Source organism: Nasonia vitripennis, chromosome 2 (assembly GCF_009193385.2).
Source record: "Nasonia vitripennis strain AsymCx chromosome 2, Nvit_psr_1.1, whole genome shotgun sequence".
NCBI lineage: Eukaryota > Metazoa > Arthropoda > Insecta > Hymenoptera > Pteromalidae > Nasonia > Nasonia vitripennis.
Window position 1 is genome coordinate 21354486 of NC_045758.1, and position 27485 is coordinate 21381970.

The 27485-nt window shown below is 44.4% G+C and overlaps 1 protein-coding gene and 1 long non-coding RNA gene across 3 annotated transcripts in view; both read left to right on the forward strand.

The window, feature by feature from the left end:
* LOC103316629 overlaps window positions 1-24000 on the forward strand; it is a 76923-nt gene extending 52923 nt beyond the window's left edge. The window contains exon 3 of the long non-coding RNA XR_004226771.2: window positions 23810-24000. This is a non-coding gene — a long non-coding RNA (uncharacterized LOC103316629). The remainder of the gene's footprint in view (window positions 1-23809) is intronic.
* LOC107980721 (putative ankyrin repeat protein RF_0381) lies at window positions 16232-18862 on the forward strand. Of its 2 annotated transcripts, none has more exons than XM_016982756.2 (2): window positions 16232-18256; window positions 18734-18862. In XM_016982756.2, exon 1 carries the CDS (start codon window positions 16860-16862, stop codon window positions 17733-17735), a length of 876 nt encoding a protein of 291 aa, XP_016838245.2. In that variant the 5' UTR covers window positions 16232-16859; the 3' UTR covers window positions 17736-18256; window positions 18734-18862. The 2 variants fall into 2 exon arrangements, with proteins under 2 accessions (XP_016838245.2, XP_016838246.2); XM_016982757.2 differs by having other exon boundaries at window positions 16232-18082.
* Window positions 24001-27485: the final 3485 nt, after the last annotated feature.

Genomic DNA, 27485 nt, shown 5'->3' on the forward strand with positions numbered 1-27485 from the left:
GCATGCGTCGGCGGTGTCTATAACATTTACAAGTCAAATCGCTGGCGAGAGTATTGCGCGAAGCTTAGTGTGCTTGGCGAATAAACGTTGCTGAATTTCTACGAAAACTTTTTTTTTGGCTGCAGCAGGATACTATCTCTGCAGCGTACACGTGTAAGTTCGACGGGAGCTTCGACTCTGCATCAATTAAACTCAGCACTGAACACTTGGAAGGTAATTCATCAATAATAAAGTTAAAGACTAGAAGATATAAAACTACGACGAATGCAGAATCAGCTGCAGTTATAGCATGAGCGGTCCAAGTCCCAACGAGGCAGTTTCGGCGACGCGGAACTTTACCTGGACTACTGCGCCGCGCTTATCTTCGACCTCTCCAAGCAACTAGCGACGAAACTGGAAAGATGCCTGAATGCTGCACTGCGTTTCGTTGAAGGCCTCAGGAAGTCGGATCATATCAGACCGGCATACACATTGAGAACATCAACACCGTCCTATCTTCGAGCTCTCAACCTCCGAGCTAAGGATAGAGTGGGAAGCAAGCGAGCTAGTGAATTGCACAGAGTCCTATGAGCTATCATTCAGGATCGGAGTAGCTAGACTCTGGAATGACCTCCCGAACGAACTCTGGCAGCTCCACACCAACCCCTGCTTCAAGGGGCGGCTTCGAGAATACTGCGAGGGCATCGACGCGAGAGTCAAGACTGAAGATCACTAGTGGCTAATTACTTTTATTTTATCTAGTTATTTTAATTGTTAATTCAATTCAATTTAATTTGTTATTCTTTTATTCTGGTTCGAGCTTAATTATATTGTCAGGCCTGCGTGCCTATTTTTCGCTCTGAGCTTTGCCCTCAGAGCATGTATGCTTTGATAGTGGCTACTTCGGACCGGGAGTCTTCAGCCAAATAAAAAATACTCTATACTCTATGCCGTGCATATCCAGATGGGGGAAACGAAAAAGTGCCTATGCGCCACCTATCGTCGCTAGCCAGAGACTCGTAGAGATCCGGGAAGTATAAGTTTGAGCGGTGAGAGGAAGGCCGGCCCAGTGCAACTGTTTCGTTTCGCGAACACACGGGCTTGGCGCTACCGTACCGGTCGCCGGGTGGCTTTTTTCCGCACATGCATAAATATACGTACAGTGTGTGGTGTATATGTATGTATAGCGCCTCGCGAAGCGTGACGAAAATATGCAGGGCGCATCGGCGGCCAAGCAACGGTGCGTCTAATCGGATGTATCGACGCGAGCCGAGCGAGAGCTAGACACACGTGCGGGACCAGAATTAAGAGTGAGCAATGGCGCTAGTTCGAGCGGATAAACTCGCTTCCTTCTTTCGGCTGTTCCCTGTTGTTTGATAATCGCTCGCTTCTCGTTTTAAACAAACCATTGCGCACTCGTATCATCGACATATTCACAAAGATCGTTAGTCGGAAAAACCGCTCCCCGAGCTGCCGATCGAGTCGCGGCTATAATCAGATTTCAAATCGATAAATCACCCGTCCTCCTATTCCACGCTTCAGCTATAAATACAGCGGCTTTTCCTCCCGATGGTAAATTTAAACTCGCAACAAAATCACGAAAAAGTCTCGCATCCGCGACGCGTCGGACATTAAACGAACCTGTTCCGCGCCAGCGGAGACAAAACGACGTTTAATCCCCAAAATAAACGATCCCAACAGCGGCAGCTCTCGGCCTGCGGGTATAACTCTTACACCTCGCGCGGAAGAATCCCGAGTGTAAATGAGCACTTATAAACACTTTCGTCGCATAACTCTCACCGGCGCGTCTCTGTACTGTATACCGATACGCAGACGGGAAAAATCGGCAAACTACCGCGCGTAGTTTATGGAGCAAGTCGAGCGCGTGTGTCGCTACGGCATTATAAATAACAACACCGGCGACGGCACTTCTCGTCAAATTCAATCTCGCTCGCGCTTGGTGAAAGTTTACGACACACGTGCGCGCAAGTGTATTTCATAGCGCCTCTGATCGCGATAAGCCCAACGCGATCGGGAATTCAAGGTGCGAAGCACCGATGATGACATTGTCGCGTCGCGGTTTATTACAACGTAAAAATTACACGCCCCGCAACGCTCGGCAACGACGATGACTTATGGTCGATTCTATTTTCATACCTTATAATCGACGAGGCGACGTTGGCGCGCGTCTGTAAAAATTGCGTTATCGCCTGCTGGATACTCCCTGTCGCACGAGGTGCGAGGATCTCTATTTTTCATACGTTTCGTATGGTAAAATATTGCTCAGATGGGCGAGACGACGCGCAGGCGCCGCTTCGATGGAAATTTTGATGTACAAGCCGTTTACCCCGCCATCATTCAATTCTCTCGGCCGTGGAGGGAGTTTGTATCGATTGATTTAGAGGCTGCAGCGCATCGGCTCGGCCTTGCGTTAAATTACGCTCGATAGCTCGTTAAGAGTATAAACGTTGCTCTTGCATTACAATAATTGATGTAGTTTTCGCGACGAATATTATGCACCGCCGCCGCGTGATTTATCCCGCGTCGATCTACATGTGTTTACCACTGGGATACGTTTTGATTTAGAACTTAGCGATCGCGCAGTGACTAATGTAATCCTCAATTTCGACGCTTCGAACCGTCGGAACGATCTGAAAATCGTAGACGTATACGTCCGGCGGCAAACGGGCTCGTAATGCTGTCAACATTTTCAAAGTAGTCGCCGTAGCTGTTCGCGTCATATTTAACGTTATACCGTTCTAATCCCTATCGTGTGATTGAATAAAGTCGTAAATCCACGTAATGATCAAAGCCAGTAGTGTGTACACATACACGTGTGTGTACCCGCTATTTATATGATAATCCAACAATCCTTAACAAGCTGATGCAGTGTATCGCTCGGAGGCACGCGCGCAGCGCAGCGGCGATTAATTATTGCAAAAATCGCGCAATAATTTGGCGACGCTAATAACTGTAACATCGCTCGACCGAATGAATATTTGAACAGCAGAGCCACGGTTCAATCTGGCAGTGCACACACCACTGCGGGCACCCCAGCATCGCACACGCGCCATATAACATGTGCGCCTCCTTGAAAACGCCACTTTATACGGTGTCCCCCAAATGCGTGTCCGGGACAATACAAGCAGCCGCCGGCACATACACACACACGCACGCGCGTAATACGAAGTCGATTTCCTCGCCTTATCTCGCGTCACGTACAACGGATACACGTGTACGCCGGCGGCGCTCAGCGTCCTAGTCAAGGCTACATATGAACGCGGCCCGCAAAATGCGTTCGATCCCATTGAGGGACCGCCGTGTGCGTCTCTGTTCTTTCTTTTCGCCCTCCTTTGTTTCTTCCTCTCTCTCTTTCTCAGCGACACTGCGCGTCCGAGGCAGTCATTATGCCGGATTCGATTCGCTCGATTCTGGTGCGTGGCTCGCCTTTTTTCGGGCTCTTTTCGGGAGTATTCGCGCTTAATTGGATCATTAAAATCGAGCGCCGGCTAATTTATACGTGCGAGTTTGAATTTCCGTTCGGGTCTTTTCTCCCGATGGCGAGGATCGGGCAGTCCGATTATGGATCGTATTTTTCACGTAAACTTCTCTGTAGCAGGACGAGACGTAGTATACGGAAACCGAAATATATACGTCTAAATTTAGAATAGGCATTAGCATAATAACTCGACGCGTCAGCGAGGAGAGGAAGGCCGCAAAGGTACAGTTAAAAAAATTTACTCTCCGTTACTGCCTTCTTTTTTTTCGAACCACACGCGCTTCTCTCGAAATTACATGACCGAATGCTAAAAATGTGCTGATGAATTTTTTCACGCCACCGCATTGTTCTCGTCCGGCCGCCGGCTCCTCTCGAGCGTACAGGAGCGTCTTCGCGATCGGTAGCTTTTTGCCTATGCCGGTCGCGTCAACGTTGTAATTATGTACTCCGAAGTAGTTGTAGGAGGCGCATTGCGCAATCGAGATATGCGGAAGCTCGCAAAAATCAACGCATTACAATACGTTTTCGAAATTCGCGCGAGTAGGAACATAACCGTATATAGCAATAGACTCTCGCCGGTGCGGTATCCCGAAATCACAGCTCGGCGGCGGAAGCTCGCGCAAGTCTCCGTCGTGTCTAATTTAACGAAAACATCCGCATGCCTCGTGTGTACATGTGGCCCTTAAGTAAAGAGAGGAAGCGGGGCTCGCTCTCGCGATTATAATAGAATCGCAGTTTGCTCTTCCTCGAGTCGTCCGCTTCCCACAGGTGAAGCATCCGCTCTCCCTTGCATGCTCTATACACTCGCCGCGTGTCGTCGCTCTTTGCCATAATATCGGCTCACTCCCCCTCCTCTCTGTGTTTGGATGTTATGTATTCGCGCGTATTTGGCTTCGATCCGCGCCGATCGTCTGAAAATACGTCCAAAAATCGAGAGCCACATACTTGCTCTCTACATTTCGGTTTTCGAGCTACGCGCCGAGTATATAGGGAATAGCGGAGATCTTATTCAAATGAGTCACTCTACACACCGACGAAATTTAAAAAGCTACTCGGCAAAAAACCTCTCCCTCATTTGCATGCAGCATTGTCGCCGAGTGTGTATGTGTACATTGTAGCACTGCGTAGCTTCTCTGTTTGCACGAACTCATACGCGCGCGCGCGCACATTCAATTGGCGTAGGCGAAGGTATTTCTCACTTCGGAATGGCCGAGAAAGAGTAAGGGAAGACGACGTGCAAAATGCAGGCGGAATATGATGAGCCGAGGCTGACTGTGTGCAGCTGAAATAACTGCGGCTGCATTGATACCGCGAAAAGAAGATGCGCCGGTCGCGGAGAGTCAAGGTTCCATTAGCACCGTCTCGATGCGCGAGATTTTTAGGCTTTTGTTCGCGCGTTTGACATTCGAATCGCGCAAAAATTCGAGAAGTTCGCGTTCCTCCTCCAAATATCAGCTCTCGTCATAATTACAATATTCAGCTCTCGATATTAGCCGGATCTATTTAATTAAACTCGCACGCGCAATTATTTTAATCATCCTCGCGTCGCCGATCGGAGAACGCGTATGGCTATACACATCCAATATACTCGTGGAAACGCGATCGATTCCCCCGAACGCTCGTGAAACGTTCTCCACTGCAGCAACTTTGCGCATTCCCGAGTCCTCGGCATCCTAATTCTCGGTCATTAAAACGCACGCGCGAAAACGGCGGCGCAACGGTATACACACATAGCCGTGTAATTCGGTACCCGCCGCGGCATCGGTCGAAATAGCTCGGATCACGCGAGAGAGAGAGAGAGAGAGAGAGTTCGGCATGAAATTAGCCAAAGGATGGACCTGCGGAACAGTCGGAGCACGCCGCGCGCTGAGTGCGGAAAAAAGGAGGAGAGAGAGAGAGAGAGAGAGAGAGAGAGAGAGAGGGAGAGAGAGAGAGAGAGAGGGAGTTAATGAGCTCGCATTATCGGAGGCGTTAACGCGCATCGAATCGAACGACACGGAAGTCACGCGGCGCGTTAACGATGGCCTAACTGTACACACCGACGGGAGATTTCTGCGTTGCGCCGCGCGCGCGCGTACATAGCTGCAGAAGGACCCCGGCGCTGCACGCAAACTCGCCGGCGCGCGAGGGACTTCATATTTCTTGTTTCGTGCCGAGTACCTCCCTCCGACGATTTCAGAGCCGCGCGCTCGATTGATTGTCTAAACGGCAACGCGTTCCACTTGCGCGCGGCAACTCTGCTGCAGCGATACGGCTGCTTATGCGCGAGCGAGAGAGACCTTGTTTTCCGAGCTACTTGCGCTCGTTTTTCATCCGCGAGCTAGCGAGGGGATGTAAGCACGAGCGTACGGTACATCCCGCACCGCGCTCTCGCATCAGTGGGAAAGTTATGGATTAATTGCTCGCGCGAAGCTGCTTTTCGGAGCTGTAGCGCGGTGTAGTGGTCGAAACGATTCGATCGCCGGTAGGAGGTGGCAGCTCGAATGGGCTAATGAAGTGCGTTAATGCCTCGCGCTATAAAGCGCGGCTTTAATTAAATTCCTCGCGCTGAGTTATGGCTTTCTGATTACGAAAGTCCGTTCCGGCGTAATTAGCCTCGGCATAGGTTATTATTGTGATTTGAATGCGCGTCGGTTCTTCCAATTGATTCCTAAACTGCCGTCTATATCGCTCTAAAAATTATATTTCATATGTATGGCAATTCCATTAGTGCCACACTCGCGAGCGGCGTTTCATCAAGGGAATATATACTTAGCGAAAAAAGAAAGCGAGGAGCAGGCGTATACGTGCGGATTTTCCGCCAGTATAGCAGAGCAGTCCCTTTCAGGCTTTCACCCTCTGCATAAATCAATAAGTTCAGCAGTAGCAGCAGCCGTTGGCAAGGACATTTGGCTCTCGTCGTCTCGATTTTTCCTCCCTCGCGTCGTCGCGCTGTACAGCGTTTCTCTCCGCTTCTCCCCCGTCAGTGTCTCTCTCTCTCTGTGTCCGCACTTCAAAGCCGCTCTCGGCTCCCTCCAGCTCTCGTCTTTGCGGATTCCGCCCTTTGCTTTTGCTCGCGTAATAGGAAATGCGCGAATTTCTTTTCCCCCCGAATTCCCGCTTTAAAATAAATGCCGCCTAATGCTTCTCGAAAAAAGTCAGCGATTTTCGCCATCCCATCGGAGGCATTGAGCTTCTTGCGCGCGATATAATTTTACGAGCAATTAATTAACGAACAACGCGGAGAGCAGCTGCAGCGTTCCTCGGAAAAAAGCAGGAGAAAAGAAGCGGCTCGTTTTTCCTCGCTCTTGTTCAGTCCTCTGCTCGCTCCTCGAGAGACTCCTCGGCATTATACGTTTGAGCCTCGTCCCTTCGGGCGTAGCAGCATCAGCAGAAGCAGCATCAGATCCACTCTCCGCGAACCTGTTATTCGAAAGGCCGAGAGTTTTTGCGGCGACGAGAGGCTCTCGCGCGCTATAAATATTAGCTTTTTTCCCTCGGCGCGTCGCAGCTGAAGTTCGCGGGAACGGATCGAAAACGAAGTTTGAGCCGAGGAAAGTTTCTTTTTTCCGAGAACCGGACCCTTTTGTACAGCGCGTGCGCCAAAATGCTCGTGTTACCAATTAGCTCGCGGCGCTACTTAGTAAGTGGAGAGAAAGAAGCCGAGGCTGGAAGGAAACCGCCGAATCAGATCGGTATGAAGATGCGCTTTGGTTTTTTCGGTGCCTTGGCTTGGTGGTCCTGATGTAGTACCGAGAGTAATTGACTCAAACTTTCGAGGCGATTCCAGATGTTAAGACCTTTATTCGCCGATGTACCGCTACTCTATTGATAAAATTTAAGAAATTGATAAACCTTCGGCTGTGTAATTCAGATTTCTCGAATAATTTTTGGAACGTTTTCGATAATAAGTCGATCATGGCGACAGAGAAGGAAGGAGAGAAATGTAGAAATATGCAGCCAGAGAAAAATCAGACTCTGTTAATACACTCATCAAACTAGCCGTACGTGTATTCAGCGCTTAACACCTTTCATTCGCCGAGTCATACAGCGCCGAATTAGCATAGCACACAATACGTCAAAATGAAGTGTCTAATAACGGCGCTCGCTAGCGAGCTCGCACGCGAATAAACACGTCAAGCATTAACTAACGGTCGCTTCATAAAACTTGCGTACACGCGCGAGCATAATGGCCACTAAAACAGCGAGGTTTAGCCTAATGAATTCACGTATTAGAAGCAACAATGAGCGCAGCGCACTCGCATTCCCGCCTACGCTATAAAATTACGTAAAAGCTAAGAAAGAGAGCATTAGCCCGTGCGCGATATTAGAATATCCTCGCACGTTGCGCGAGGAATCCGAGGAATTCGGCGGGGGGCGCAGAGAGTGTGGGTATAGCGCGTGCGCCTCGCTCTGTGTTCCAGATCGGTTCACCTAGTTTCCTGAAAACGTCGTGCTCGTAGTCGTCGCGCGCGCATTATATAGCCGAAAACGCGAGCGACGTCGAGCGAGAGGTGAAGAACCGCTAGGCGCATCGGCTCGCTGGCCTCGTAATTGTTCGTATGCGTGTGTGAGACATGACTGAAAGCCCGAAAAGAAGTGTCGTCGACGTTGCGTAGGACGCATACCTTATACGCACTCTTGTGCTCTGCGCGCGTCGTTTCTTTCTTTCTCTCTTCTCGCTCTTTTCTGGTTTTTCAGAAGTTTCGAGGCTGCTCCTGCGAGCGCGCTCAGCTTATCTTGCGTTTTCAAGTGCACTTCCGCCTATGGCATTGTGCGACGCGATATGCCGAGATTATGCGCGCGCCCGTCTCTGTACTTATGGGTGTCAAAGTCCTGAGGGCTCTTTGTCGCTGCTGCGCCGAAGCAGCTTGCACTGAGCATATTTGAATTGTGACACACGCGCGCGCTCTGACACAGATTTTTCTTGTTCCACTTTTTCGCCTTTTTTCATGATTATTTTCGGTTATTTACTTTTCAGTAGAATTGTCATTTGAATCCGCGCACTAACTGTTTATAGCGATGTAATTATTGAGAAAGATGATAAAAGTGTCGTAGCCTGTTTCACACATCAGGAGTTTGTTTTTAAATAATTCTGATAAAATGAAACATATATTCTTTCACTCACTCGTAATGTATTAATAGATCGATCTCGTAGGAGCAATTCACATTCTGGCAACATCCAGTAGCGAAAATAAGTCGAACTGGGTCAGCAGGAGGCAATCGATAAAAACAAATAAATTTCAGACGCGGTGACATGAAAAATAAATAACCCAGCCGAGTTATCTAATCCGCGGTAAAACATGCAAACACGCGCGCGCGCCAAATGAGCTTAAGTAGTCGTTGAACCGTAAAGCCATATTTTCGTGAAAATGTAGGACTAACAATGAGAAATGACGATTCGTAGGAGAATCGGTGGCAGTGACCTCTTTGGTAATACGCAAGAGCCCGTGCTCTCCCTCTCTCTTGTGCGCGCGCGCGCGCGCGAGCGTTCCGACACTTTTTCCTCGGGAAAGAGATTCCTGAAAGTACCGCTTACTTTCAAGGTTGACATTGGGATTCCCTTGCTGCGGTATGCCACCCACGTATTACGAACTAATGTCAAGGCGAGCGCGAATAAAGCGCTTGTTCTAACGACCGAGCTCGCGAATTATGTGTGCTCTTCTCCCTCTCTCCCAGCTCTCTTGCTCGTGTCTACCCGGCTTATTAGATAAGCTTGGCTGGGCCCGATGACACGTGTAGGAATGCAAAGCAAATTAGTACAGCGGCGTGCGACGATAATCCATGCGCTTTTAATCTTTTTGCAAATAAACTTCGACTGCAGCGAGTACTGAGTATGAATAAGAAGCGATCATGCTGACCTGATGGATATTATTATGTAGATAGCTTTGAAACTGATAGGCAGTGTTTTATTCTTGGCAAGGAAGTTGCTGAAAAAAGTACAGCAAAGGAAAGTTGTGACGTAGGACATCATTTTTTTATCTTGCGACAGGCGATTTATTTTGAACTACGTTATCGTGAGATTTGACAAAAGAAAACTACTGCAAAAACCGAGCTGCCATTTTATTTATTTAGAGAGAGGTGATTTTTTCGGCAAAACAATGGAATTTTGTTGAAAATTACAAGTCTGTTCAATTAATATTTCAATAAATACACTATATATAATTTTATATTGTATCATTTCTTTATAAAAGCTTCAGCTTCTTATGGAACTATTGTTTAAATACAAGAAATTGTTGATTCACTTTGAAAGTATATACTGTATGTATAAAAAATAATAAATATTGAGGAATTTTATTCAAAATAATAGTGCTTAAATAAGAAAATATTAGATGACAACTGTGGAAGATTGATTTGAAAATAAGAAATAGTTTGGTTACAGTGGGTCATTTAGAAAACATCATTAAAATAATTGGTTTTAAGTAAATTCTTTCTTTAAATTCTTTAAGACTTTGTTGATTATAAATTTAGTCACTTGAATTAAGTAAATGATACAATGTAAATTAAAAATTGTGTTTTATGAAATTAGGATTTTGTTTTCAAATAAGCAGTTTAGTTCAATTTAAATAAGAAATTTAAATAAACGTTTATTTAATTGAATTTCAAAAGATATTTACTAAAACTTATTTTATGATGCGTAATAATTGTATTAACAAAATATAAATTCTGTACAAATATATATTTATTTTGATTCAAGATTTTTTTATCACGCGCATTATTATTACAATTTCAAATAATACACGTTGGTCATTTAAGATGAAACAATTTGAAAGTACAGAGACAGTCAGAGTGTAAGAACTAGTTTTAGATTTTAGTCGAAGTCAATAGTTGTAGTCTGTAAAGCTTAATGGTCTACGATACGAAATCGAAGTTGCGCTCGTAAAATATCGTTTTGGTATTGTTATGAAATCCATAGTTCTCAACTCCTCGTTCAACCTTTTGTGCTTTTCATTTTTGAGATTTCCTTGATAAATATTTCGAGCGCAACAAGTCGCGAAGATATTCTTCCGGAAGGATTCGAATAATTGATTCATCATCGAGAGCACTGTTGATAAGATATTCGATATCGGCTTTGCTCAAATTTTTGGAAATAACCTCATGATAATTATCTCTCGGATCACCCAACTGCAACGTCGTACTCAAAATAAAACGCACAGCTTCGAGCGCTTTCTGTTCACTTATGGCCGTGCCGATTTTCTCTTCTAACTGCGAGCCAAAAATCGGATAAGCGTCCTCAAAAACCATAGTTTCAAATTCTTCCACCACATTCTGGTTTTTGGCTAGCACCTCAAGCGGCTCTGTGAACAGAGTAAAGTACGTAATGGACGTATCTTTGACGTTGGAAATTTTCATGGCTTGAAGTTCGGCATGGCACTGGTCGAAGTACTCCTTGAGCCTGGCATATTTGGTCTGTCTATTGAGCAGCTGTCGAGTGCTGTCGTTGAACATTGGTACGTTCATTTTTTCCTCAATTATGGCTACGAGCTGGAGTAGTCTGTAACCTGTCTTATTTCCGTAACCTTGCGTACAGAGCTCAAAAACCGTACAATCATTATGGTCCTTATGGTTCACGTCGGCGCCAGACTCGAGCAATAGCTTTATCGTCTCTGTCCTTTTCTCATCTATGTTGTCGCATTTCTCCAATAAATAGTTTTCTAAGCAAAAATGTAATGGTGTTTTTCCAAATCTTCCCGATGATTCCGCGTTGACGTTTGCACCCCTGGCGATAAGAATGCGAGCATGCTCGACCTTTAAATAACTGCTCGCATATTGCAGTGCTGTATACTTCGATGACGTGGACTTTTGGTCGATCGGTATCCCAGTAGGCCCAGCGGAATCCAGTACCAACTTTAAAATTTCCGCATCCTCGTTGATCACTGCTTGATGGAGAGCAGTTTCTTGATATTCATCAACCTTCGTAACATCCGCGCCACGTTCAATACATGATTTCACCGTCTTTAAGTCGGAGAATCGGAGGATAAAATGGAAGGGCGTCCGGCCGGTCGAGTTCGCAGTGTTCACGAGGACGGGGTACTTCAGCAGCTCTTCTATGACGGCTGCGTGGCTATTGTTTCTGTTGAGCAACGCTGCCCAGTGCAGGAGGCAATAATTTCCGACATCGGTATGGTACACGAGATCGGGTTTGTGACTCAGCAGCAGGCGGACCATGGCTACGTCGTGGCAAAAGACCGCGTCGTGCAAAGGTGTCAAGCGGTTCTCGTTCTTACTTCCGACGCAGGCTCCAGCGTCTAAGAGAGTTTTCACCAGCTCCAGATCGCCCGTGTAGACAGCGCCGTGGATCGGCGTGCAGCGGTTGCAGTCTTGGTGATGGACGTCGGCCCCGGCGTTCAGCAGCTCCTTCACGAGGCTGAGCCTGGCTGCGCTATCGTAAGCCTTACCATTTCGCCGAGCAGCCATACTCTTCTGCACTTTCTCGTCCCTTGCCGTATGAGCGTAATTAAAAGATGCCTTTACGGACATGATCCTCTCGTCGAGGTACTGAAGACGGCTGGGTGTGATCAACTCACTTCTATCTCTTTCACTGGTTACGGCGAAATGCAGTGCGGTCTGACCTAAGCTATTCTCAACGCACACATCGACACCTAACCTGATTAGTTGCTTCGCCACTTCAAACTGCTCGAGCATGATGGCATAAACCAAGGCTGTTCTGCGGACATTAATGTTTACCTTGCTAGGAGAGAGATCCATGGCTACTACTTTTCCTTCTTAGAACCCTTGCCAATTGAAGCGTGGCTAGTGATTCTCTGCAAAGCTACGCACTTGTAAGACTGAGAAACAGAAATACGATCCGCCGATTTATATGGCTTTAAGAGACTAGAAGCGCCCCCTCTCTGAAATTTTAGTTTCTTTCGTACACCTGCTATTTAACTATGATCTCTGAAAAATCTAGATTACTCGTAAGGGGGAGGGGGGCATAAATGTCAACTTTGATCCAGACTACATTAAAAACCAAATATCTGCCACATATGCCCCGCTATTTTGACTAGCAGGGCAAAACTGGCAGGTGGGTAGGGCGAAATTGGCGCGGTCTTGAGACGAAATTTCAATGCTTCTAGTTTCAGAATATTTTTCATAAAGTCATTTTACCTTTTAAAGGCACCTTTGGTAGTTAAAACTTTGTTTGGTTATCCAATTTTTAATTGGAAAGGAAACTATAGTACTGAGTCAGTAGAGTTGTAAAATGTCCGGACATTTTTCATTTGAAAATATGTCGTTAAATATGACGGACATATGACCGACAGCAAAATCCTGAGGTTCAAATGACGGACATACAAAATAAGAGAATATGTCATGTCCGCCAATAAATAAATAGACACACTTCCACTATAATATAGTGGCAAAATGTCCGACATGATTGATTTTAGACATGTGACCATAAACAAAAACTAAAAAAACTTTAATATAATTCATTACAAAGTTTTTATTTAAACATCAACATCACAAATTTAAATTTTGTGTTAATAAATAAATTTTTACATAAATACCTTTCCCACTATATAGGGGAATAATGTCCGTCACGATATTTTTGGCCATATGGCCTAAGCACAATAGAATGGGAAATTGTCTGCCATATTTTTTTACATATGACCATGAATAAAGTTTTTGAAAAATTTGATGATAGATTCATTACAACATTTTTATTAAAAAATTAATATTATATCAATATGAAGGAGCGGACATGGATTTGTTATCATTTTAGTTTAGACATGTGACCGTCTCGTGACGGACATTTACCGACATTTTTTATGTCGGTCACGCTATAACACTAGTACCTACTGACCTGACGGAAACGCTTGTTGTGCGTAAAGTGAGGTTATGTTCACGATTTTTGAATCGGCGACGCAGCGCTTCTAGTGCCAATTATGCCCCGGCAAAACCTACCAGATATGCCTCACTCGACATCTTTTTTTTAAATTAAAATATCCTAATTAATATTTGATCAATCTCAATAAAAAAATGCATTAGAAGTTTAAAAGTCAAACTTTGCAGTCGGCTCATTTACAAGTAACTTTAGTATTATTCATAGTTTGCCATCTCATAACAATATCAGCGCGATCGTCTTACTTGTAGCGAAATATTTAATTTTAGTTATTACTTTTTTTTTAATTTTATTTATCGCTGAAGGAATCCGTAGGAAAAAATAGTGCATTTTTAAACCTAGTGTGGGGATTGCAGTAGGAGTATGCAGCACACCATAATTTTTTTAACGCAAGAATTAATTTACTCGTTTTTTGTGCCTACATAAGCGGAACCAAAGTGACTTATTTCGGCACGCCACCTAAAATTATTTAGTTCTATATATCGTCGGTTTCTACGAAGACTAGTACGGTTCAGATTTGTCACGAAGACTAGTACGGTTCAGATTTGCCGCGAAGACTAGTACATTTTAGATCTTTCCCACATGAAAAATCCAATTGTTTTGAAGAAAAAAAATAGTTATTTTGGTTAAAACTAATAAAATTGCAATATTTGCAGTTGCCAAAAAAAAAAAAAAATTGAAAAATTTCGAAATTTAAAAAGTTGTTATGAGATTTAATATGAATTTTTTTCTTCTAATTACAGTTTTCAATACAAATCTGAACCGTACTACTGTTCGTAGGGACCGACGATATGATACATACACCTACATTTATATATGTGTCAGTGCATGATTCAATCATTTTTACAAATTTTTCAAAAAGCGGGCAAAAAAATTCACTTTTTCGGGTCGGTCAAAAAGGTCTGTTTAGGGTCGCTTTGTAAGTCTGTAATTTATAAACAATGAGCAATTTTTATTTGTTGGTTATTTCATAAATAAAAAGATTAAGATAAACTACCAATTACTAACCTGCCCGCCGCCCGTCACAAATAATGTCTCTTTTTATTTATGAATATAATATAAAATTAATATTTGTAGGCAAACATATTGGATGCCAACAAATTTTGAACGATAAAAAATGCTTAGTATTGGCCTATTTTAGTACTGTGAAAGCATTGAGTAAATCTTATCCGATTTTAGTCATTCAAATTTGCTTTAAATTAGCATTTTTCATTTATTAAAATTTTGTTTGACAATGTTTGATTTCGTTGTTTATACAGAAATTTAGTAAACTATGTTTTGTATGGATAGCAAGTTTATTGCCCCTTGACCGGTAGCCTCATCTTCGACCCTTCCTCCGCGGATTATCTTCCCCTCATTATGGGCTGTAAAAACCGAAGAAGGTCTCCAAATTTTTTCACTATGATTTTTCTCGGGTAATTTTTTTCCACCTACACTTCCCCTACGGACGGCTAGGTGGAGGACACCCGGTATATAGATATACATTTAACGTCAAGACGCCCTCTGGGCTGAGCTTGGATGTTAACATTCCTAATAAAGAGTTTATTTTTCGCAAATTTACTTTATTCCCGCATTTTGCATTTTTTCCCGGGAATAAAGTAAATTTGCGGGAAAAAAATATGAGGGAATAAAATGTTACTTTAGTCCCACTTTTCAGGGAATAAAGTGGCTATTATAAGTTCAGTCGTGAATAAAATCATATTAAAGTTGTTCCCGACATGCACAATTTCACGGATAGGCGCATCGCACTGTGGATCTATAGAGGCCACAGTTTAGGCTCGCGGCTCACTCGATTCTATAGTTATCGAGTGAGTGCCGCTTTCTCTTCCTTAGTCATTGAAATGACTTATAAGGAGGAGAGGCTACACTGGCCATGTAGCACCATGACAAAGAGGCGAAGTGTCGCTCTTGTTCTTACGCGGAGAAAAAAAACGTTGAGGCTACTCAAAACTTCAGTAGAATCTACTTGACGACTTAGGTAAAGAAAATCCTGCGCGGTAGACACTCATCGAATGCACAGAAGGGCCCAAACTCTTCTAGCCCTGCCTACCGCCACTGGTGCGGTTACCCCACTTTTCTCGCTCGGAAATTTTGTGCTGTGCGAGGCTATTCTCGCACATTTTTACTCAAGTAGATCCTACTGAAGTCGCTTCGGTAAATTCAAAAATTTTTTTCGCCGTGTAGAGGGCCGCAGATGCGTCGTATCTGCGATATAGGTACGCTTGATAGCGGCCTACGTGCATGTATTTAGTACCAAGCTGTGTGTGTATGTATATGTGTGTGTGTGTGTGTGTGTGTGTGTGTGTGTGTGTGAACGAGTATGAAAGTTGGTCGGCAACGCTCGCGTAGGTTTTCTGACGTAGGTTTTCTGCTACTGAATTAAAACGAGAGTTTTTCCTCGTCGCAGGCTCCGGCCTGAGCAAATGCGGGAACGAAGAGCGCGTTGTATTTGTGTGTCAACAGCGGAATGGTGTATGAGTGGCATGCATGAGTTCGGATCTCGAATGCGGACATCAGGCAGCGCGCAGTTCGGTCTCGGGAGGGTGGCGCGCGGTGTATGGGCTCGAGCGGCATTTTGATTGGTTTATGGCGGTATGGATCAGCGCGGGGACAGCTTCGACGTAACGTCGGGTTTTTCCCGAGTTTTTCTAGTATAATCAAGCCATTGTATGCGTGAAAGTATGGAGTGGGATGTGTGCGTTTTTAGAACGATCGGCGACGATCGGGTCGAGCAGCGGCTCGGCGAGGGTGGCTGCAGCGGCAGCTCAGTTCTGTTCAGGACACGAAGCTGTTTACGTCGTGCCTGATTGTACGACGTACATAACAGTTTTAAATCTGTACAGACATACAATATTTGAATTCAGCTTCGCTCGTTTTTGTAGTTCTTATAGAGACGACAAAAGTATCAATTTACAATATTCAAATTTTAGCTGCCAGAATTGCCCCGCTCTCCTCTACGAGAATAGATACCTACAGTACAGACTTCTGTTACATCTCTGTGATATGTACACGGTAGCGCTGCACCGACGTCTTGAGGCCTGCTCGAGGCCTTTTGGAAGAAAGGGCCGGTGGATTTCTTAACCCGGGCACGTATAGACAATAAAATCGCGGATTTATGTTGGAGGGGATGAGGCAGCAAAGTTTTGCTATGACAGGACTAATGCGCACTGACATCCTCAGAAGAGTATACCCCCACCATAAAGCGGAGTAGCTCTGTCCGTGCCATGTATGCGACCTATACGTCAGTCTCGAGCGGGCCTCTGCCAAAACCGACAGTGCAGCTTAGCCGTGCACCTTATTACCTGCTCCCCCTCACAGGGAACCGTCAGCTTGTCTATAGAACGCTCGGAGCGTCTTGGGGGCTGTCCTATGAATCGTCGGGCCGCATTGTCGATTCTTCAGTCTGCGAAGTGCGTCGGAGAGTGTCACTTGCAAAGTCAGAATCGACAAATGCCGCGTACACAAGTGCTAAAAGATAAGTACAAAATTATTAACCGGTACTGATCTGCTGTGTGAAAAAGCTCGAAATCGCTATCAGAGAAAAAAAACGAAGTGTTAATTATGGCCTGCAACGGCAACCCCATGGACCACGCCATAGACACGGCCTTAGTCCATGCCATTCTGCTGGGGCAATTTGAAAAAACGAAGCAACTGATCTGGTACGGAGCCGACGTGAGTGCCAAGAACGAGTTGGATCAGACCGCCTTGCAGTACGCCGTAACCGACATGAGCGACATTTATAAAACCAAAATAACGCCTAGCTACATCTTCCAACACGAAGTCTACTGCATTCACACTGTCAACTTCGGCGCCCTCAGCGCAAAGGACGAGGATGTGCTTTTTGAAGCAAATGCCCTGCAAGAGTACAAGACTGACGATAACGCAGCAAGGCTCAGCCTTGTGCAGGAGTTGCTGAGCGCCGGGGCGGACGTGAACAACCGGGACCACACCGGCTGCTCACCGATCCAGTGTGCCATCTACACAGGCGACCTCAAGTTGGTGGAGGCGCTCATCGACGCCGGGGCCAACCTGGACAATGGGAACTACTACGGCGTGACGGCGTTGCACGCCGCGGTCTTGTGCCGCGACGCAGCCATGGTCCGCCTGCTGCTGAGTCGCAAGGCCGATCTCGTGTACAATTGTGACAGCAAAGGCAACACTGCCCTGCACTGGGCAGGATTGCTCAACAGAAATAACAGCCACGCAGCCGTCGTAGAAGAGCTGCTGAAGCTCCCGGCGCACATGAACACCAAGAACACGCAAGGGCTGTCGGCTTTTCATGTCATTATCTGGTTCGCCGACTTGAGCATGGTGAAGCGTTTTATGGAACTTGGAGCTGACATCACCGAGGAAACTAATTCCTTCGTATACAGCGTCCTCCGTTTCACGGTGTGCTACTGGAGAGAGCCGAGAGAGCCGGTATCCCAATCGACCTGAAGTGCGACGAGTATAGTTACTCAGTGCTACATCACGCGAGCTTGTACTGCAAGCCGGAAGACGTGCGCTCTCTCGTCGCCAGGGGCGCAGAAGTCAACGCGAAAAACTACGAAGGCATGACACCGTTATTTTTGTGCGTTCGCGACTCGGTCATTTCGATACTCCGAGATAACTTCGCGGAGAACGGGATGCAGACGATAGGCGTACTACTCGAGTCCGGCAGCGACTTCAACGAGATAAGTACGCAGGACGACGGATCGTGGACGATGCTTCTGCAGCTGGCTATCGAGGAATGGAAGACAACGGAAGCAGTCAAAATGATCATCGAGTACGTGGCCGTGGTTGAGGTGAGGAAGATTAGTAAGCCAGTGTTCGATAAATACAATCTGGCGGTGATCAAGAGGAACACGGAGATGAGGGTACACCTCAAAAACTGCCGGGCCGAGCTTAAAAGCATGAAAAATTGTAAAATTGGGGATTCGTTGATTGCGTACTTCGCTGTATTGACGGAGCAGATCAAGGTGATGTACACGTGAAACGAGCAACTGCTGAAAGAGTTTCAGAATTGCAATTACGATGTAGTATATCCGATTTATAGCTGGCGACTGAGGGCAAATTTCGACGCGACTATAGACAGACAGAAAAAGTTCAGTCAAGCATCCACTATATTGAGCACAACGCTGCAGTTTTGCGAGCCAAGCGATATGATTAACGAATTTATTTTCAAGTATTTGATAATGCGAAATCGCAATAGCGTTCGAAAATTATGTAATGATCGTGATATTGCTGTAATGAAAAAATATCGAATTTTTATATCAAAATGTGCAACGCCTGCCTATAGTACATGCATCGCGCAACCGGGAGGGAAAATTTTGCCTTGGCATTAATAGAATATCAAAAATGAAAAGCGCAGGCGCTCAAACCAGTTGAGAAACATAGATTTTATAAAAATTTCAACAGTTATTTGAATATCATAAAATTTATTTGTCCAAATTTAGAAAGCATCTGGTATTCTGTCAAGTTGCAACTAGCTGAAAATTTATCCATCATCATGAAGAATAGATCCATATTGAATGTTTGGCTGTGACCGAACATTTTAAGAAAAATAAAAAAAAATGAAAAACTTATACGTATCAATTTTATTCTATACCTTTATATAATTATAATACATTACCACCAACTTCCCTAGTAGCAGCGTTCCCGAGAAAGTACCTAAAAGCTACCGAGATTTTTCAAATCAGCAGGTTTCCAGAGTAGAATCTAGATGAAAACTCCGATAAATCAGACATGATTTCTGGAAGAAATATCGGTATAATTTTGTCTCCACTATGATTTGTTCATATAACCTAACTTTTCACACCAATGATCCTGCTCTGCATTGATATTGTTTGAAAATATTCATAAATTGATGAATATATATCGACGCTCCCAACGAAGACTCGCACGCGTTTTGGGACAACCGCGAATGATACAAATCGGATAATATTTATATGTATATTTGACAAGTATACAAGTATATCTATATATATTGATCGGTGCGTGAAATTACCAGCACAATAACTAAATTTCGTCCGATTTTTACCATTCGAATTTTATTTAAATCGGTATTTTTTGCATATTAAAAAGTGTTCTATAAAGTTTTGTGTATAATGCGGCATTTGCAATGTGAAAATAGGGAAGACCCTTTGAGTCTCGTAGCGACCCTCGTAAATGTGTCCCATGTGTTTAGGATTACGGGCGAGCGTACTAGAATTCGGCGCGACTTGGTTCACGCGCTAGTCTTCGCCGCATAGACGACAGAGCGTGCTTCTCTTCGTCTGAAACCCGGTTTTAGAGTTAGTTTTCGCCGCATGGAAGACAGAGAGTTTTTGTTTTCGTTGCGAGCTCGCAACACGTACTATTCGATGCAAAGGTTTCTTAGCGAGCTAGTCATCGCGGAAATCTCGGTTTTCGTGCGATCATTCGTTACAAGTCGTGAAATGAGCTGGAGTTCGCAGTTAGCTGAGTGGTGCCAGTCTTCGTTAGGAGCGTCGATATATACCCTATAAATTCATCTACAATGTTTTTTGAAGGGGAAACATGATTTTTAAGGTGCACATTAATAGAGAAAACCTAACCCTACACATGCATGCTCTCATACATGTCAGTATTTACATACAGCTTTATGTTTTGACTGATTTTGTATTATTCAAGTACAATTGCTGTGTAAAAAGTGTCATCGATGCACTCAGTCACCAATGATGAGGTTTGCACAGGTATTTCAATTTCATCAGTATGCGAGCCAGTTACTCTCAACCACCAAATCTCTCATAATCATGGTAAATCCATGATATTGAAGGTGGATGTCTGTTCTTTTGCGTTAAGACTTGTTCAATTATTTAGAAATAGACTGTCATATCAGTTTTTATTTAACAGTCTTGGTTCGGCTTTTCACCCTGAACCCTATGGCTTCGGCGTTAAAAAATGCAGGTAGCTCTTTAAATGAAAGTCGAATTCATATCAGCTAGAATGAATTCAATTTAATATACTGTTTCAACATGCGAATACAAATAGAGTTGCAAAATTTCAGCCCTCTAGGTATGATAGTTTTCAAGTGAGAGCAAAATCAAATTTTATTGATTTCGATTACTTTTTTCACAATTTTCTTTCGGCTGTCATTTGAAAACTATCATACTTAGGCTGAAATTTTGCAACTTAATTTGTGTTGGCATGTTGTAACAATATATTGAGTTGAATTCATTCTAAATGATATGAATTCAACTCATATATGACAGTATGCATGTGTAGGGCCTCTGGCATTTCCAAAAAGGTATATGTCAACTAGTTTATCGCTATTAGTTCAAAAGTTAATGGAAAAATTCAGTAGTGTGTTAAACATCATATCGTAATCATTCATTTTTCATATTTGAATTTTTCTAATAACTTTTGAACTAATAGTGATAAACTAGTTGACATATACCTTTTTGCAAATGCCAGAGGCTGCTGAATCAGTTGGAATCACACTTATTATTTTATCTCTAGAACTGTCAGATCTGGTATTTAGACTCAAAAAGCCGATGAAAGACGAAATTTTGAATTTTGTCATTATATCATTCCAAAGGCACTTTGCATGCTTCTTTAGGCATTTTTAGTTGCTTTCGTTCTATTATTAATGATTTATTGATTATTCATGATAAATAAACCCTCAAGAATATTTTTTGTATGAAAGAGGATGACGGATTTTGAGGTTAGGCGGTACGAGAGAAACGCCATCTGCACGCAACACTACGCACGATAGCCATGAAATTCATATGTTAACTATTAACATACAGATATTTCCCGCAATTTTTTGTATGATACTATAGAAATCCTATGTATACATATAAACTGTTTTTGTTTCGTATAGAATATTTGTAAGATGTGCACAAATATATTAGCAGTCATTGCTCCTAACGTGTGTACATGTTTACGGCAATAATATCTTTCTCTCAGTGCGAGTCGCTAGGGAACAGGCCAGAACTTATCGGCCATTTGCTACCAAGCTTCATAGACGAACATATAGGAGGAATTCAAAACACCGAATTCTGAACGCTAACTTGTTCAAACGTATAATAGCAATCAGCGTAAATACGACCGATCCCGAAAAAAAATCGATCTCCCCTTCTACACTGCACAAGTCCGAGCTCGCATTATAAATGCAACGAAAATTACCGAATTAAATCGCAGATTTATCTTAATAGCACCGCCGCGCCGCCGCCGCTGCTCGGAATTAATCGAGCCAAGGCTGGCGCAGTATGGCTCTTTTTATCATTTCGCGCGCGCGCAAATTCAAGGTCGGGAACGGGGCGAAGAAAAGTCGCGGACCCGATAAATGATAATGAACTCGCTTAGAGCTCGGCTTAACGACGGTAATTCATTTAGCGAGCGCTGCATCGCCCGGTTCATCCTTTTCTTTTATCTTCTCGGTTCTTTTTCCTCTCCTCGCAGTCTCTCGACGAAAAAACCTCCTCGATAAGCCTCGGCGTTTCTCTCCGTCGGCATGACCGAGTTAATTGATCCCCCCCCCCCCCCCTCTCTCTATCAAGAGTGTGTACAGACAGGGGCGAGGCTCCATCTGGCTCTTCTCTCGCGTAATGGTGCGGAAATCACGAAATCCTGAGATATATGTTAGTAAGAGTTTCGAGACTTTTGCTGCGGGATCGGACGAGTTTGGATATTATGATGGGAGTGTAACGCATGCTGGAAGTAGATTGTTTTGCGAACGAGGTTCTGATCCCGAGCAGCGCGTAATATCGCGGGCGAAGCTCTTTCTTTCCGGCAGATTGTGCTAAAGTTTGTGACAGCTCGTTCGAGCAAGCACTTTTATACGGGTTCGACCTCATCATTTTTCCTGTTATACGTCACACGACGAAGCGGCAATTTATATGCTAAAATTCATCGGCAGACAAAGACTGCTACTTTCCGTCCCGCGCAGCTCAAAATCTAATCGCTAATACTTTTCCAAGATTGATATTGAAAGAAAATTGATTTACAACCTACTGGCGCGCACGAGGCGAGGGCTGGCGGCACACGAGCAAATTGATAAATACACATCCGCAGATGGAAAGACGAATGGTCGCAGCGCGTCGCGAGGGTGTCGGGAGAAGAGTCCCTTCGTTCATGAAGCCGCGCTGACGTGCTCGATTCGTAAAAAGTTAATCATCCGCCGGACGCCGAATATCCAGCGCGCACGCATCAGAGGGACCTCCGCCGGGTTTATTCCGAGTATGCAGGGCTGATTAGGAGTCGGCCACGCGATGCGCTTAGAGAGCCGGGAAACACGTGCGACTCGTTAATCATCACCGGCTCTAAGAATACGCGAGGACCAACTGCAGTCTATGGGCCACATGGCCTCCCTGGAATCATTCGCGTCAAAGGACCGCCTTGTCTCGGACGATTTTGCGGGAAATCGAGCGCTACGTCTGCAGCAGCATACGAGCTGACTTTGTTGCGCGCGAAGTCAAGTGCGAAAAAAGTCGCCTTCTTCGGAGACCAGCCGCGTCCTGGAGGCTTAGCGAGTCGGTTAGAATTTTGGCTCGCTTTACAGAAAGAGTTTTTATTCATGTATTCATTTATTAATCTTATAAAATGGAACCTGCAATACCTTTGCCGATCCAGGTGCACAGCTCATTCTGTTTATACATACATGCGCTCGAAGATTAATCGATGAAATCAATAGACGTCCGATCGTATCGACCATCATCGCGTAACGTCTAAATATAGCACCAGCTATAGTCCCCCGAGGCATAAGCTGCCGCCGCCAGCACGCGAGAGAACTTCTGAACTTTGCCATATAACTCGCACGACGACGACCTTTCCGATGCGCAATAGCGGCGAGATAATATAATTTTTATTTGTTTTGCGCCAAATGAGCAGCAGCAGCAGCAGCAGCAGGTTCTATACGGCGTGTAAGTGTGTGTGTGTGCTTAGTCCGAGAGTAATTCCCCGAGCCCGACGAAAAATTAGCCGTCCTCGTAAAACGATGATTCGATTAGGTGTTTTACGATGCATAAAAGTTGAGAATATTTTATGCTCGGACACGAGTCGAGCGCTAAGTACGCCAAGGAGAGTTGAGAAAGCGCCTGACATGAAACGAGACGTTGAAGGATATTCATGGAGAGGATTCGAAATAGAATTGATCAATAAGGCGAGTGCGAAAATTACGCGCCGCGCTGTATGTGTATTATATTGGCGTTTCGAAAATCCGAGCTTCTCTCCCCGCGTCTTTTCTTCGTAATATTCATGCTGCCGAGGTGTAATTTTAAAATGAAGAAATTCGTAATTGAATTTTCTATATTCTAAGTGGGTTGTGCATACTTTTTAGAATGATTGATTGAAAAAAATTACAGCTTCGAGTTGCCTTTTACGTTCTTTCTTCCCCTCTGCAAGATTACTCGCTCGACCGAGAGCCATCGCGTTCTAGATTCGAATAATTTTTCAATTACAAAAAAATTCTTTGCCGCGATGGCTGATGATTAACTTCGATAATCAATATTCTTCTACAATCGATATTCAAACGACTAGTCTACAAACCAAATGTTTGACGAGTCTCGCAGGTGCAGTTACAGCATGAGCGGCCCGAGCAGTAATTTTGGCACAGATGGCGACCCACTATTGTAGACTTGGAGCGCAGATTGTACATGAGAGAAATATAAAAGTACCTATGCGCCGCCTACCTTTGCTAGCTAGAGTTAGACTGGAGAATTGGATTGGTGGTGAGGGGTTTGTTTTGATATATTATATCGTGGTAAGTTCGCGCTATCGTATTAATCAATATCAAGAGTAGCATAGACTCACAATAGTTTTCAATAATAATTATAGATGCTTATATAAGCTCAAAATACTCCAAAGTGCCTCAAGGCTTCCGGGACAATCACGGTGCACTCCTTGTTATGAATAAATATTTTCGCGAAAACGAACAGCCAATTGGAGCAACACTGAGAAAAATCGACATAGTAGAAATTACTATACGTTATAGTAATTTGGAATATGGCAGTGATTACAAAATTCACAGTAAATATAACAATATTTTTGTAATGCATGAACATTTATTTTCTTATCAGATCGCCACGCTTCTGCTATTCAAATCAGCTCCTAATTACTTTCTAATAAGTGCGAGAGCCAAAAACTCCTCTCCCACACAAATCATCCAAAGCCGGCCATCCAGCACTTCATTACATCAGAATTTATCGATACCCCCGAAAATCTTTGCTGCGCTTTAAATCTCACACGCAGTCTCTCGATTCCCAATTGCATCTTCTCAGAGCAGCTCGCATGCAGCGCGGATAAATCACCATCAAAAGCGAAGCGCGCACGCAGGTGGTCCCGAAACTGCGCCGCGCGGCCGAATATTCGCCGGGGGGTTAAATAATGGCACACCGTAAATAAATTCGCGAGAGCTGGTTTATTGCGTTTTTACGGCGCGGCCGCGAATGGCCGGATTTTACGCTCATCTCTCTCTCTCTCTCTCTCTCTCTCTCTCTCTCTCTCTCTCTCTCTCTCTCTACTGCGGGGCCCTTCCTTTCTTGCGCTTCTAAAACGCCTCATCAATATTCAGAGGGCAGAAGAGGCAAGAGACGAGAGAGCGGAGCTGACGCCGAATTCGACCGAGGGTGGAAAAAGGATAACGCGTTTTTCGAAGCTAATACTACTTCGCGAACTCATCTTCGCAACGGTGCAGAAGTTTCTTCGGATAATGTATACGCGCGCGCCGTTTCGATCGACTGCGCGCTGCCTTATCGGCTCGTTTCCGTACTATACTCATGAATAAGAAACTCGAAAAGTTGCTCATAACACGCCTTGCGTTAAATATACATCCATTCGCGTCACCTGCTCGCGAGATAAAAGCTTCGACTACACGACGACGCGTTGGCTTCTCAGCGCCGACAGCGAGCCGAGCATCAGTAGCTATACTATATAGTATGCTGTACAGCAAACGAGAGGATTACGCTCGAGAGCTGACTATAGACTCGGACCGAGTCTCCTGGATTATTTAACGGAATTATGTGCCCTCCCTTGAAAGCGGGTATTCCCGGAAACGAGAGAGGAGCTCGATGAATTTTTTAATGTCCTCCGCCGATGTCGATTTGCATAATCTCTAGCTCCTGCTCCTTCGCTGTTCTGACTAATTCAGAATCGCGAGTTTTTACTTTTCTTTTCTATACGCTCATGGATATAACATAAAGGAAGAGTATACGGGGTTCGTGCGCTCCTAAAAGCCGAGAGTAGCGAGAGAGCGGGTAATAGAGTCATTATTCGGTTTCGCCGAAAGCGCATTAAAAAGAGAAGAAGACGTTGGAAAAAGCACGGAATGGCTCTATTAATTATTGTGGGTCATGCGTGCTTGCGAGACGCTTCTGCCATTTTTTTCTGGCAAACACACGCTAATGAGATTTAGCTATCGAGAGACGCTCGAGGCGAGTCGTGCATATTTTACTTCTATGTGCAAATCCAGAAAAAAACCGGACACTTTTGGGGGTCTGAGTGAACGAAATTGAAATTTGAGGGCACACCTCTCAGACCAACTTTTTTGGGTTCCTTAGGCCACTCAGAACCCGAAAAACCTTGGGTTCCCGCGATTACGAAATACTTTTTTTTTTACCAGGCACTTTAAATTCTCTTATGGGAATTTAGCATGCGAAAAATAAGCGAAAATTAGCCATGATTCAACTTTAACCCGTCAGTGTCTGAAGGCGCAATCAAAAAATGTGTATTACTAGGATCGAAGTATTAGAAGAGAGCTTCAATTTGAGGGCTGGTGAGTTAAAAATAATTGCCTAGGGAAAAAGTTGTCTAGGCTTGAAAATAGCGAAAAATCACGAAAACTTGGATTTTTTACTAAAATCAGTAATTTTTCCCATTTTCAAATCCTTATAACTTTTGATCCGAGCGGTCAATTATAACCCCCTGGATTGTTGAAATTGACAGATGGGATCAAAAGTTATAAGGATTTTAAAAATGGGAAAAATTACGGATTTTAGTAAAAAATCCAAGTTTTCATGATTTTTCGCTATTTTCAAGCGTAGACAACTTTTTACCTAGGCAATTATTTTTCCCATGTTAACTTCCCATAAGAGAATTTAAAGTGCCCGGCAAAAAATAAGTATGTTTTAATCTTGGGAACCCAAGGTTTTTCGGGTTCTGGGTGGCCAAAGAACCCAAAAAAGTTGGTCTGGAAGGTGTGCCCTCAAATTTCAATTTCAAACCAATACCGAGGAAATCAGCCTGTAGCTGGATAGCTAACTCCTAATCATAAACTCCATCATCACATCTCAACGGACATCCTAAGCTTTGCCGATGCGCGTGTAGCTCAGTCGCGGTTTTATCCTTCTTCGAGGGATATTCGCCTGTCGTCATTTATTTCCAAAGTGTCACTGTATCTGAAGGGAAGATCGCGACGCTGAGTGGATTCCTGGCGGTACTGCCGAGCGCTGTAGCGTATGCGATGTTATTTTTAGAATGCGCCTCGGCGCCGAAGAATCAAAGTGATGCATTTATACGAGTAATAATTTATCTTCGCATAATACAACCGGAATATCGCCAATAACGAATACCGAATCGCAGAATTATGAATAACGCCTCCGATAAAGCGCCAAATTTATTCGTGAAATTTTGAGATTCCTCTTGCGCAGAATCGAAAGTAAAATATAAAAAGCACGACAAGCGCCGAGTTTTTCCATCCTATTTATAACCGTGAAGGTGCAACGGAGTAACGTTTCAAGTCTTCTCGCTCCGCCGACAAGTACCACACACGCCCCAAGAAGCGAAGAAGCGAACTCTCGTTAGAGCTGCGTCTGAGGATAATTTTTACGCATTCTTTACAGCACTATAATTCACGACTGGCGCGTTCTAAAATTATCGTCAAACAAATTTTTGCCGCGGCATTCCGCACGCAAAAAGTCCGCCGGCTTGCGCGGAGAGTATCAAATTACCCGTGAAAAATGCCGACGAGCGCCGCTTAGTACTCTCGTAATTATAATAATCCCCCGTGCACAGATCGGAGGCCCGCGTATACAGGCGATAAAACTATATTAAATAATGTGAAGGCGCTAAATTAATTTTCCCCCGATAAGACAGCCCCGCGCCGCGGCTGCAGAAGTGAGAACATTTAATGAGGCATGTAGCAGCAGCTGCTGCGACGGCAAAAGGAAGAAAAGATCGATCAAAAACGCCCAAGTGCAAGTGATTCCTGGGCGTAGGCTCAGGAAGTCCGCTTATATACTCGTACAGATC

Bases quoted from the DNA above. Each gene is read 5' to 3' on its own strand.
- LOC107980721 (XM_016982756.2), top strand. From the start codon at position 16,860: ATGGCCTGCAACGGCAACCCCATGGACCACGCCATAGACACGGCCTTA.